Source organism: Entelurus aequoreus, linkage group LG24, assembly GCF_033978785.1.
Source record: "Entelurus aequoreus isolate RoL-2023_Sb linkage group LG24, RoL_Eaeq_v1.1, whole genome shotgun sequence".
Lineage (NCBI taxonomy): Eukaryota > Metazoa > Chordata > Actinopteri > Syngnathiformes > Syngnathidae > Entelurus > Entelurus aequoreus.
In genome coordinates this window covers 41,370,745-41,385,232 of record NC_084754.1, presented here as the reverse complement: position 1 = coordinate 41,385,232, position 14,488 = coordinate 41,370,745, and the positions used below count along the sequence as shown (strand labels likewise).

At 39.9% G+C, this 14,488-nt stretch overlaps 1 protein-coding gene across 1 annotated transcript in view; it reads left to right on the top strand.

Moving 5' to 3' along the window:
* LOC133641805 (voltage-dependent calcium channel subunit alpha-2/delta-1-like) overlaps positions 1-13,671 on the top strand; it is a 421,610-nt gene extending 407,939 nt beyond the window's left edge. Inside the window, exon 39 of the mRNA XM_062035835.1 lies at positions 13,200-13,671. Coding sequence (XP_061891819.1) covers positions 13,200-13,310 — 111 coding nt within the window. The 3' untranslated portion in view covers positions 13,311-13,671. The remainder of the gene's footprint in view (positions 1-13,199) is intronic.
* Positions 13,672-14,488: the final 817 nt, after the last annotated feature.

Sequence of the window (14,488 nt, the reverse complement as noted above, 5' to 3'; positions counted from 1 at the left end):
TACTGAAAGCCACTACTACCGACCACGCAGTCTGATAGTTTATATATCAATGATGAAATCTTACATTGCAACACATGCCAATACGGCCGGGTTAACTTATAAAGTGCAATATTAAATTTCCCGCCACACTTCCGGTTAAAAACGTTTTATTATGTTGACGTACGCGTGTGACGTCACAAGGGCAAGGGAAGTATTCGGAGCCCGTAGAAAAAGCTCTGTTTTCATTTCATAATTCCACAGTATTCTGGACATCTGTGTTGGTGAATCTTTTGCAATTTGTTTAATGAACAATGGAGACTGCAAAGAAGAACGTTGTAGGTGGGATCGGTGTATTAGCGGCTGGCTGTAGCAACACAACAAGGACTACTTACCCTGATAGCAGACGCCTAGCCGATGCTAGCCGCCAAACCCACGGATGAAGTCCTTCGTCGCGCCGTCGATCGCTGGAACGCAGGTGAGCATGGCTGTTGGGGAGCAGATAAGGGGCTGGCTGGCGTAGGTGGAGCGCTAATGTTTTTATCATAGCTCTGTGAGGTCCGGTTGCTAAGTTAGCCTTAGCGTCGTTAGCAACAGCATTGTTAAGCTTTACCCGGCTGAGAATTATTAACCGTGTAGTTACATGTACATGGTTTAATAGTATTGTTGATCTTCTGTCTATCCTTCCAGTCAGGGATTTATGTATTTTGTTTCTATCTGCATTTGAGAACAATGCTATCACGTTAGCTCAGTAGCTAAGTGTCTCACCGATGTATTGTCGTGGAGATAAAAGTCAATTTAAATGTCCATTTCGCGTGCTCGACTCTCATTTTCAAGAGGATATAGTATCCGAGGTGGTTTAAAATACAAATCCGTGATCCACAATAAAAAAAGGAGAGAGTGTGGAATCCAAATGAGCCAGCTTGTACCTAAGTTACGGTCAGAGCGAAAAAAGATACGTCCTGCACTGCACTCCAGTCCTTCACTCTCACTTTCCTCATCCACAAATCTTTCATCCTCGCTCAAATTAATGGGGTAATCGTCGCTTTGTCGCTCCGAATCTCTCTCGCTCCATTGTAAACAAAGGAAAATTGTGAGGAATATTACCTCCTGTGACGTCACGCTACTTCCGGTACAGGCAAGGCTTTTTTATCAGCAAGCAAAAGTTGCAAACTTTATCGTCGATTTTCTCTACCAAATCCTTTCAGCAAAAATATGGCAATATCGCAAAATGATCAAGTACGACACACAGAATGGATCTGCTATTCCCGTTCAAATAAAAACAAATCATTTCAATAGGCCTTAAAAGACATTGTAGACTTGCATACTCTATTAGCGATGTTCAAAGCTAGAAATAAAGTTCTTCCGAAGGACTTACAAAAGTTATTTGTGTTCACGTCTGAAGATGAGAACCACAGAAGGCCGTATGATTTTAAACATCCAAGAGTGCGAACAAATTTGAAGCAAATGTGCTTGTCTGTTGCTGGTGTGAAAGCACGGAATTCTCTAGACAAAGACTTAAAAAGAGTTTAAAAAGAGTTACAAAAAGAGACAACTGGAATTACATCAAACTGATTTTGATTGGACGTGTCATTTTGAAAATGCTTAAACAAAAATTAAAAGTATGTTGGAGTTTGGGTGTTGGTGGAGGGAACAGTGAAAAAGTCATCTAAAATAATTTGTGTTAAAAAGGGGGCAGATAAATATAAGAATATTATTCTTCCATCTGCTCCTTTCTGATCATGGAAATGTGTAAGGACAGAGAAACAATGAAAGTGTCAACTGTACGTGGCTTGCATATATGCATTTTCATGAAAGGAATACAAAGAAATGATGATGGTGATGATGATTTAGTCAGGTTTGGGGCCGGGTGTGCTGCTGGTGTGGCCACAGTGTGCACGTCGGAAGTTTTTGCATTTGCCCACGCACATGACAAATGAGAGGGAACATTGGGTGGAAAGCATATTCGCTAATCACCTGCGGGTGACGCGAATAACGCTTAGAAAGCACGGGTGACGACACTGCCAGCCAACACGTGCAGAACAGGAAGTCCAAACAAAATAAGAGCCCAAACCAGTATATAGGACAACTTTAACAAAATCAGAACAGGACATGATAGAAAAGCTATGATTTGCTTGGGGAAACATAATAGCGTCCCCTGGTGGTTGGTATGAATGAATCTTTAGACCCCAAATATACACTGAGCAATAAACAAACCTGTGGCAATGAACAACAATTGAATGAATTGATGTAATGATGTACCGTATGGAGTTTGCACCCACCGGATTATAAGTGTAGTCGGGTCTATTTTCATACAAAAGGCGCACCGGATTATAAGGCGCATTAAAGGCCTACTGAAAGCCACTACTACCGACCACGCAGTCTGATAGTTTATATATCAATGATGAAATCTTAACATTATAACACATGCCAATACGGCCGGGTTAACTTATAAAGTGACATTTTAAATTTGCCGCTAAACTTCCGGTTCGAAACGCCTCTGAGGATGACGTATGCGCGTGACGTAGACCGGGGAACACGGGTATGCCTTCCACATTGAAGCCAATACGAAAAAGCTCTGTTTTCATTTCATAATTCCACAGTATTCTGGACATCTGTGTTCGTGAATCTGTTGCAATCATGTTCATTGCATTATGGAGAAGGAAGCTGAGCAAGCAAAGAAGAAAGTTGTCGGTGCGAAATGGACGTATTTTTCGAACGTAGTCAGCCACAACAGTACACAGCCGGCGCTTCTTTGTTTACATTCCCGAAAGATGCAGTCAAGATGGAAGAACTCGGATAACAGAGACTCTAACCAGGAGGACTTTTGACTTGGATACACAGACGCCTGTAGAGAACTGGGACAACACAGACTCTTACCAGGATTACTTTGATTTGGATGACAAAGACGCAGACGTGCTACTGTGAGTATGCAGCTTTGGCTTCTAAACATTTGATCGCTTGACCGTATGTGCGCAACTTTTTTTTGCGTATGTACGTAACTTTTTTAAAATATATAAGCTTTATGAACCTTGGGTTAGGTGAACGGTCTTTTGGGCTGAGTGATTGTGTGTGTTGATCAGGTGTTTGAATTGTATTGGCGTGTTCTATGGAGCTAAGAGCTAGCATAGGAGCTAGGAGCTAGCATAACACGTACCGTACCGTACGTGCGCGTCACGTACGTAACTTTTTTAAAATATATAAGCTTTATGAACCTTGGGTTAGGTGAACGGTCTTTTGGGCTGAGTGATTGTGTGTGTTGATCAGGTGTTTGAATTGTATTGGCGTGTTCTATGGAGCTAGGAGCTAGCAGAGGAGCTAGGAGCTAGCGTAACAAACACGCAGGTGTTTTTATGCAGGATTAATTTGTGGCATATTAAATATAAGCCTGGTTGTGTTGTGGCTAATAGAGTATATATATGTCTTGTGTTTATTTACTGTTGTAGTCATTCCCAGCTGAATATCAGGTCACCCCCGGCTCTCACAGCATCTTCCCTATCTGAATAGCTTCAACTCCCCACTAGTCCTTCACTTGCACTTTACTCATCCACAAATCTTTCATCCTCGCTCAAATTAATGGGGAAATTGTCGCTTTCTCGGTCCGAATCTCTCTCACTTCATGCGGCCATCATTGTAAACAATAGGGAACTTTGCGTATATGTTCAGCTGACTACGTCACGCTACTTCCGGTAGGGGCAAGCCTTTTTTTTAATCAGATACCAAAAGTTGCAATCTTTATCGTCGTTGTTCTATACTAAATCCTTTCAGCAAAAATATGGCAATATCGCGAAATGATCAAGTATGACACATAGAATAGATCTGCTATCCCTGTTTAAATAAAAAAAAGTCATTTCAGTAGGCCTTTAAAGGGGTAATTTTATTATTATTTTTTCTAGATGGAAAACAATTCCTTGTGGTCTACATAACATGTGATGGTGGTTCTTTGGTCAAAATGTTGCATAGATGATGTTTTACACGTCATCTTCAAGTCGCTTTCTGACAGTCGCTTCAATATGTGCCGTTTTGTGGGCGGTCTTATTTACGTGCCTCCACTCGGAAAGCATCTTCTCCCCGTCATCTTTGTTGTAGCGGTGTAGCGTGCGAAGACGGGAGTGGAAGAAGTGTCAAAAGATGGCGCTAACTGTTTTAATGACATTCACACTTGACTTCAATCAATAACGGAGCAGCATCTCCTCATTCTTGGCTCACTAGTGCAACAACAACGCCCAAAAATGTGTCCCGTGAAAAACCGTCCGACCAGAAATCTCTAATAACTAAAGTTCCTTGGGTGAATAATGTAAACTCACTACACCGGTATGTTTTAGCGCTTTCATGGTGAGTTTACTGACAGATATAAGTAATACTTTACACTACTTTATATTAGAAATGTTAACCGTGGAGGATGAATGTCCCATAACAAGAAGATAGAGAAAAATAAGAAGCTTATAAACTACGGTGTCGGCACGAGCTAAAAAGGCGGAAGCGCGCAAATTTTCAGGACTTATGCAGATCCCAAATACAGATTAGTATTTGGTAAGTTGCTTTTGCATAATATTGCGAAACAAAACGCCAGATAATATGTCTTACCTTATACACACACACCATAATAATACTCGTTACTAAGTTTAATAATAATAATACTATACTATGTTTAATGCGCCGGCAATCCATTAAGCTGTGTGGCTTCATAGCTTACCAAAGTCGTACTGAAACATTTTGGTAGATTTTTTTGAGCACTGTGTGTAATGTTCTATATTTTCTTTTTTTTTTTTTCTTTTTTGTTTTATTATTATTTTTATTATTATTATTTTTTATTTATTTAAGGGCTCTCCCTTAGAGATAGGGTGAGAAGCTCTGCCATCCGGGGGGAGCTCAAAGTAAAGCCGCTGCTCCTCCACATCGAGAGGAGCCAGTTGAGGTGGTTCAGGCATCTGGTCAGAATGCCACCCGAACGCCTCCCTAGGGAGGTGTTTAGGGCACGTCCAACCGGTAGGAGGCCACGGGGAAGACCCAGGACACGTTGGGAAGACTATGTCTCCCGGCTGGCTTGGGAACCCCTCGGAATCCCCCGGGAAGAGCTGGACGAAGTGGCTGGGGAGAGGGGAGTCTGGGCTTCCCTGCTTAGGCTGCTGCCCCCGCGACCCGACCTCGGATAAGCGGAAGAAGATGGATGGATGGATGGATTTTATTTATATTGACATCCAGCATCAGACATTCATATCCATTACATCATATTCACATAAATCATATATCTATTGTCTGCCCTAAATGTCAAGATATTTTTGTTTATATCCCACCCATACCACCTACCCCCCCCCCCCCAAAAAAAAAGAAACAACAAAAAAAAAAAAGTAATATCTACAAATACATCGATTAAATAAACAAAAAACAAAAAAATAAATAATAATAATAATCAGAAATAAAATTAAATATAAACATATACACACATATATATATATATATATACACTACCGTTCAAAAGTTTGGGGTCACAGTAAAATGTCCTTATTTTTCAATGAAGATAACTTTAAACTAGTCTTAACTTTAAAGAAATACACTCTATACATTGCTAATGTGGTAAATGACTATTCTAGCTGCAAATGTCTGGTTTTTGGTGCAATATCTACATAGGTGTATAGAGGCCCATTTCCAGCAACTATCACTCCAGTGTTCTAATGGTACAATGTGTTTGCTCATTGGCTCAGAAGGCTAATTGATGATTAGAAAACCCTTGTGCAATCATGTTCACACATCTGAAAACAGTTTAGCTCGTTACAGAAGCTACAAAACTGACCTTCCTTTGAGCAGATTGAGTTTCTGGAGCATCACATTTGTGGGGTCAATTAAACGCTCAAAATGGCCAGAAAAAGAGAACTTTCATCTGAAACTCGACAGTCTATTCTTGTTCTTAGAAATGAAGGCTATTCCACAAAATTGTTTGGGTGACCCCAAACTTTTGAACGGTAGTGTATATATACACACACACACACACACACACACACACACACACACACACACACACACACACACACACACACACACACACACACACACACACACACACACACACACACACACACACACACACACACACACACACACACACCCCTACCTACCTACCTACCTACCTATATATATATATATATATATACATACATATATATATATACATACATATATATATATATATATATATATATATATATATATATATATATATATATATATATATATATATATACATACATACATACATACATACATAGGCATATATTAGTAAATCCCTTTTTTTTTTTTTTCGCAGTACAATCACTAATTTGAAAAATTAAAGTCAGGTTTATGAGGCGTGACATAGTTGACCCAATTTTCCCAGTATGGAGTAAATTTCTCCAATTTATAATTAATAAAGGCAGTTAACTTTTCCATTTTATATATGTCCATTCTTGTTTCCATCCATTGCTTCAAAGTTGGGCTCTCCTGGGATATCCATTTCCTAGTAATGGTCTTTTTACAAGCCACCAGTAGGATATTCATTAAGTCTTTATCTTTCTTCAGCCAATCCTGAGGTACATGTCCAAAAAACAAAGTTTTACTTTCGAGGGGTATTTCACGTTTGAAAATATCCTGTAGAGCTTGGTGTATCTCTTTCCAATAGTCCTTTATGGTGGAGCAGTCCCACAAAACATGGTAGTGATTTGCCTTTGAATTCCCACAATTTCTCCAGCAGGCAGGGGAGTTGTTATCATAGTGAGACTTCTGAGAAGGTGTAATAAAAATGTAATGTTCTATATTTTCAATGGAACATTTACAATTTTGGTGTTGTTTACTTCAGTCATATTGCAGTCTGCACGTATCTCTTATGTGTGACTGCCATCATATTGCAGTCTACACGTATCTCTTGGCATCTTGGTTTCTACTGGTCACACTTATCATTACACCATGTACCAAATAAAATAGCTTCGAGGTTAGTAAGCACAACCAGAATTATTCGGTACATTAGGCGCACCGGGTTATTCAAGTTTTAGTTCAAGTTTATTATTCTTCGGTCAATCGTCAACAAAATAAACAAACAGTTGTACATTCTTAAATTGAAAATGAAAATGTTGCAGACTGAAAGGGTTTAGGCTGAAGTTGAACACTTATTGCGCCTAACCCTATAAACAATGTCAAGTACAAAATAAACTTTCGAAAATTATTGAATGTCCATTGTACAACATATTATAAATACACATTATACATAACATAAACACAGTTCAATTATATACACAGTAAAGGCATGTGAAATATCCTTGTAGACATGTTAAACCTTTGTACCAATTTATATACTACATACAAACAATTGTACTTCCATTATTATTTATAACCCACATTTAGTATTTGAATTAACATTGATCATAGTATTAACTACTGTCTTGATTCTAGAGTGATATATTTTTTCAAGACATTGGTCTTAAAGGGTTTTTTAAATGTGTGAATAGAACTGGAACATTTTAAGGAATAATCCAAGCTGTTCCACAGTTGAACCCCCCTGACAGAAACACATCTACTTTTTAAGCTTGTTCTTATCTTAGCTTTCTGGAAGACAGCTGAACCTCTGAGGTCATAGGGATTCTCTCTGGGTTTAAACCTCTCCTGTAGACACCCAGGCAGCATGTGGTTATGAGCTTTGTACGTCACAATAGCAGTGTTGAGGTCAACAAGATCGTGCAGTTTTAATGTTTTTAATTTAATAAACAGAGCGTTGGTATGGTCATGATAATCTGCATAATTTACAATTCTAATCGCTTTCTTTTGAAGTAAGAATATAGATTTAATGTTTGTTTTGTAATTGTTACCCCAGATTTCGACACAATAATTAAGATAAGGGAGTACAAAAGAATTATATAACATGATAAGAGCCTTTTGATTTACGGAGTTTTTTATTTTATGTAACATAGCAATATTTTTTGCCATCTTTGTCTTAAGTATATTTATGTGCAGTTTACAATTTAATTTATCATCTATATGGATTCCCAAAAATTTTGTTGAATACACCCTTTCTATCTCCATATCATCAATTCTTATATGACACTGTTTGTTATTTTTCCTATTTCCAAAAATTATATATTTTGTTTTATTTAGGTTGATTGATAGTTTATTGGCATCAAACCATTGCTTTAGTACAGGGGTCACCAACCTTTTTGAAACCAAGAGCTACTTCTTGGGTACTGATTAATGCGAAGGGCTACCAGTTTGAGACACACTTAAATAAATTGCCAGAAATAGCCAATTTGCTCAATTTACCTTTAACTCTATGTTATTATTAATAATTAATGATATTTACACTTAATTGAACGGTTTAAAAGAGGAGAAAACACGAAAAAAATGACAATTAAATTTTGAAACATAGTTTATCTTCAATTTCGACTCTTTCATATTCAAAATTCAACCGAAAAAAGAAGAGAAAAACTATCTAATTCGAATCTTTTTGAAAAAATTAAAAAAATAATTTATGGAACATCATTAGTAATTTTTCCTGATTAAGATTAATTTTAGAATTTTGATGACATGTTTTAAATAGGTTAAAATCCAATCTACACTTTGTTAGAATATATAACAAATTGGATCAAGCTATATTTCTAACAAAGACAAATCATTATTTCTTCTAGATTTTCCAGAACAAAAATTTTAAAAGAAGTTCAAAAGACTTTAAATAAGATTTAAATTTGATTCTACAGATTTTCTAGATTTGCCAGAATATTTTTTTTGAATTTTAATCATAATAAGTTTGAAGAAATATTTTACAAATATTTTTCGTCGAAAAAACAGAAGCTAAAATGAAGAATTAGATTGAAATGTATTTATTATTCTTTACAATAAAAACAATAAATTTACTTGAACATTGATTTAAATTGTCAGGAAAGAAGAGGGAGGAATTTAAAAGGTAAAAAGGTATATGTGTTTAAAAATCCTAAAATCATTTTTAAGGTTGTATTTTTTCTCTAAAATTGTCTTTCTGAAAGTTATAAGAAGCAAAGTAAAAAAATTAATGAATTTATTTAAACAAGTGAAGACCAAGTCTTTAAAATATTTTCTTGGATTTTCAAATTTTATTTGAGTTTTGTCTCTCTTAGAATTAAAAATGTCGGGCAAAGCGAGACCAGCTTGCTAGTAAATAAATACAATTTAAAAAATAGAGGCAGCTCACTGGTAAGTGCTGCTATTTGAGCTATTTTTAGAACAGGCCAGCGGGCTACTCATCTGGTCCTTACGGGCTACCTGGTGCCCGCGGGCACCGCGTTGGTGACCCCTGCTTTAGTATGTGGAGTTCACTCTCTACAGTCCCTAAGAGATGGCCAAGGTCTTGCCCAGAACAGTACAGACTTGTATCATCAGCAAAGAGAATACAGTTGAGTTTTTTAAAGATTTTACAGATATCATTAATGTACAATAAAAACAATTTTGGTCCCAATACAGAACCTTGGGGTACTCCATGTGTTATAATCTTTTTATCTGAATCTACATTATTCATATGCACGTACTGTTCTCTGCCACCAAGATAACTTTTCAACCAATCATGAGCAAGACCTCTAAAACCATACCTCTGCATTTTGTTTAAAAGCAATGTATGATCGATGGTGTCAAAGGCCTTGCTCAGGTCAATAAAAACGCCAACAACAAACTCCCTCTTATCAATTGCAGTGGTTACCTCCTCAACTAGTTCCATCACTGCCATGGAAGAGGACCTGTTTGGTCGAAAGCCGTATTGGTGTTCACTTAGCACAGGGGTCGGCAACCCGCGGGTCCTTGACCACTCTGATGCGGCTCGGCTACATACATGCCGACCCCCCCGATTTTCCCAGGAGACTTATGGATCTCAGTGTCTCTCATAGATTACTCCCAGGGAAAAAATAATCCTATTTACACTCTAATTACTAAATAAAGGGCAGCCCTACTTGTACTACAGTAATTGTCCTCTATAGCATTTACATACAGCGTGCCAGTCCAGCCACATGTTGCATGTTGTTATTACTTGCACACACAGGAGACAGCAAAGCATACTTACTCATCAGCCACACAGCTTACACTGACGGTAGCCGTATCAAACAACTTTAACATTGTTACGTTACAAATATGCGCCACACTGTGAACCCACACCAAAAAAGAATGAAAAACACATTTCTGGAGAACATCCCACCGTAACACAACATAAAGACAACACAACCATTACCCAGAATCCCATGCAGCCCTAACTCTTCCGGTCTACATTATACACCCCCGCTACCACCAAATCCCCCCACACATCAACCCCCCGCCCCCTCTCCGTGCGTTGGTTGAGCAAATGCCCCTGCCTGCAGCCCGCTCCTCGATCTGCAGGCTGCAGTCAGGGGTTACTCTGGTTGAGCGGAAGAGTTACGGCTGCATGGGATTCTGGGTATTGGTACCGTCAGTGTAAGATGTGTGGCTGCTGAGGTAGTACGCCTTGCTGTCACTTACGTGAGCAAGCTGAAATTGCATTCTACGCGTGGTCGAGCAGGTAAGCTGTTAGGGCAGACTCTAGAGGGCGCCAAATGCAGTGTCATCACGCTCTGATATTCGGGAGTCTCCCGGGAAAAATTAGAAGGTTGGCAAGTATGACGCTATCAAGCGCCATTCATTCAAAACTTGCGGGCTGCACTAACATCAAATTTCCACATTAAAGTGCGTGCCGGTGCGTGTGTCGGAGACCCCTGGTTAACATAGCGCAAAGCATTTAAGCTTTGTATGCGGTGTTTTTCATTTAACATTTTTTTTTATGGCTCCCATTACTTTCTTTAATTTGTGAAACTTGCCAAAATGGCTCTTTGAGTGGTAAAGATTGCCGACCCCTGACTTAGCAAGTGTTGCTTGTCAATAAAACTGTCTAATCTTGACACAAATAATTTTTCAAGGATTTTTGAAAATTGTGAGAGTATAGAAATAGGCCTATAGTTGGTGAACTGATGCTTATCTCTTATCTTATAAGGCGCATCGTTGAGTTTTGAGAAAATGAAAGGATTAAGTGCGCCTTATAGTCCGAAAAATACGGTATATTAGCCGCACCGGACTATTGAAGGCATGACTCTGCCAGTCCGCAGCTTTCAGCCTTGTATACGCAGAGTTGATATTTTTATCGAACATTTGAGCAAAAATGTGCTTGAGCAGGTGGAAGTGTCACGCACAGACACCATTTTCAAACAAAATAAGTTTGCCGATCGTATATCACACCTTGAAATGTCTGAATGGGCAGGGACGGACCCGATATGTCAACAGTTTCCAGACATTATCTCACCCCGTTGACGCGACGGAGGAGGAGATGCTGATTTTGGAGCTCCAGAATCAAGAGATGTTGGCCAAAACAACCTGGATGGATACTTTGGAGGCCCGAATCCAGGGCGGGGGCAGCAGGGGAGTGATTAGTAGGAGTAGAACGAGAAATGTGTGTGCTCGCTGGTCAGAGGGGTTGTTGCCTGCTGCTGATGCAAGAATAAAGCAGTTCTGCAAAGCAAAGCTGCTGTGTTTTTCCACAAGATAAGTGAAGTCAATGCCGACACAGACGCCCGCCAGTGGGTATTGCATCGACGTCCCTTGTGTGGGCTCTGTGCCGAGGATGTCGTTGTGGCTTGTGCAGCCCTTTGAGACTTTTGTGATTTAGGGCTATATAAATAAACATGGATTGGTTGATAGACATTGAAGCACGGAGACGTTCTCCGATTTCACCATCTATGGTCCATAATATCATCAAAAGGTTCAGAGAATCTGGAGAAATCGCTGCACGTAAGCGGCAATGCCCGGAACCTATGATCCCTCAGGCGGTACTGCATCAAAAACCGACATCAGCGTGTAAAGGATATCACCACATGGGCTCAGGAACATTTCAGAAAACCACTGTCAGTAACTACAGTTGGTCGCTACATCTGTAATGCAAGTTAAAACTATATCATGCAAAGCCAAAGCCATTTATCAACAACACCCAGAAACGCCGCTGGCTTCGCTGGGCCCGAGCTCATCTAAGATGGACTGATGCAAAGTGGAAAAGTGTTCTGTGGTCTGACGAGTCCACATTTCAAATTGTTTTTGGAAACTTTGGCAGTCTTTCAGACCAAAGAGGAAAAGAACCATCCGGATTGTTCTAGGTGCAAAGTTCAAAAGCCAGTATCTGTGATGGTATGGGGGTGTATTAGTGCCCGAGGCATGGTTAACTTACACATCTGTGAAGGCACCATACATACAGCTTTTGGAGCAACATATGTTGCCATCCAAGCAACGTCTTTTTCATGGACGCCCCTGCTTATTTCAGCAAGACGATGCCGAGCCACATTCTCCACATGTTACAACAGCATGGCTTCGTAGTAAAAGAGTGCGGGTACTAGACTGGTCTGCCTGTAGTCCAGACCTGTCTCCCATTGAAAATGTGTGGTGCATTATGAAGCGGCAAATACCACAACTGAGACTGTTGAACAACTTCAGCTGTACATCAAGCAAGAATGGGAAATAATTCCACCTGAAAAGCTTCAAAAAGTGGTCTCCTCAGTTCCCAAATGTTGCTGCCATTAAATTGTAAGTTAATGATTATTTGCAGATTGAACGTTAAATATCTTGTCTTTGCAGTCTATTCAATTGAATATAAGTTGAAAAGGATTCACAAATCATTGTATTTTTTATTTAATTACCATTTACACAACGTGACAACTTCACTGGTTTTGGGTTTTGTAGTTACAGGTATGTTTTGCACATTTGTAATAGAGTTTACACATTTATAATCATTTTACAAACCGAATGCAACTCTCATCAATTGCTCATTTTGAATGGAACTGAGCCATTAGAAGTTCTCTTTTTGCACATTAAGTATTTTAACACTTTCAATACACATTTTTTTTTCCAAAAAAACCAATCCACCACATATGCTCCTAGTTGTGGTTCTAACGCCAAGGCGTGGTGCACTTCCTTTTACTGCTGAAATGAGTGTAACAACGACAAACACCAGTTAAAGAAAAACTTTACTAAGGGTTCCATTCTTGAAAACAGTAAATATTTAGCGTAGCAATAATGCAATAAAGTATATTTTTGTATTTTTTTGACTATTGCTGATTATTCATTAAAACTTGTCAATTATGAAGTCTTGAGCAACACTTACCAAGCATCCACTCAGCTCGGTCCAACTAATTAGTAATGAGTCCATCGTAACGTTTGTTTACTCATTAGCAAACTATGTGTTCCCACAGGAAGACGATTCTGATTGCGGTGGAGGGACCTGCCTAAGCCCGAGTCTCTGGGCCATGCTCGCGCTCCAACTGCTGCTCTTGTGGCTCAGCACACCTTTACAAAGCTCATGACGCCTACAAACGCCAACGCACGCAGCGCAAAGACACTGAGCATGAAGAGGAAACCAGGTCATGAGAGCGCTCACACAAAAGTGATCGTGTTATCCCACAAAGTAGAGGCCATGAGGTGGGAGCCCGCCCGGGACGGGTATGCCGATGATTTCGAATGTGGTGTTGTTGTTGTTTCCCAACGCGGTATTGGCGTCTTCGTTTCCCGATGCCAAAGGTTTCTCAGTTATTTTCCGCATTTCATTTTCCACGTTATAAGTCTGCTCAGATGTTTTCATGCTATGTCCCAAAAGCACTAACCAAACCCTTTAATTCTGCCTTGTTTCTTTTGCAGACGTTAAAATCCACTAAGCCAATGGAATATACCAGGGGTCGGCAACCCGCGGCTCCTTGACCACTCTGATGCGGTTCGGCTACATACATGCCGACCCCCCCGATTTTCCCAGGAGATTTATGGATCTCAGTGTCTCTCATAGATAACTCCCAGGGAAAAAATAATCCTATTCACACTCTTAATACTAAATAAAGGGCGTGCCCTAATTGCACTGCAGTAATTGTCCTCTACAGCATTTACATACAGCGTGCCAGTCCAGCCACATGTTGCATGTTGTTATTACTTGCACACACAGGAGACAGCAAAGCATACTTACTCATCAGCCACACAGCTTACACTGAAGGTAGCCGTATCAAACAACTTTAACATTGTTACGTTACAAATATGCGCCACACTGTGAACCCACACCAAAAAAGAATGAAAAACACATTTCTGGAGAACATCCCACCGTAACACAACATAAACACAACACAACCATTACCCAGAATCCCATGCAGCCCTAACTCTTCCGGTCTACATTATACACCCCCGCTACCACCAAATCCCCCCACACATCAACCCCCCCCCCCCCCCCCCTCTCCGTGCGTTGGTTGAGCGGAAGAGTTAGGGCTGCATGGGATTCTGGGTATTGGTACCGTCAGTGTAAGATGTGTGGCTGCTGAGTTAGTACGCCTTGCTGTCACTTACGTGACCAGGCTGAAACTGCATTCTACATGTGGTCGAGCAGGTACACTGTTAGGGCAGACTGTAGAGGGCGCCAAATGCAGTGTCATCACGCTCTGGTATTCGGGAGTCTCCCGGGAAAAATGAGAGGGTTGGCAAGTATGACGCTATCAAGCGCCAATCA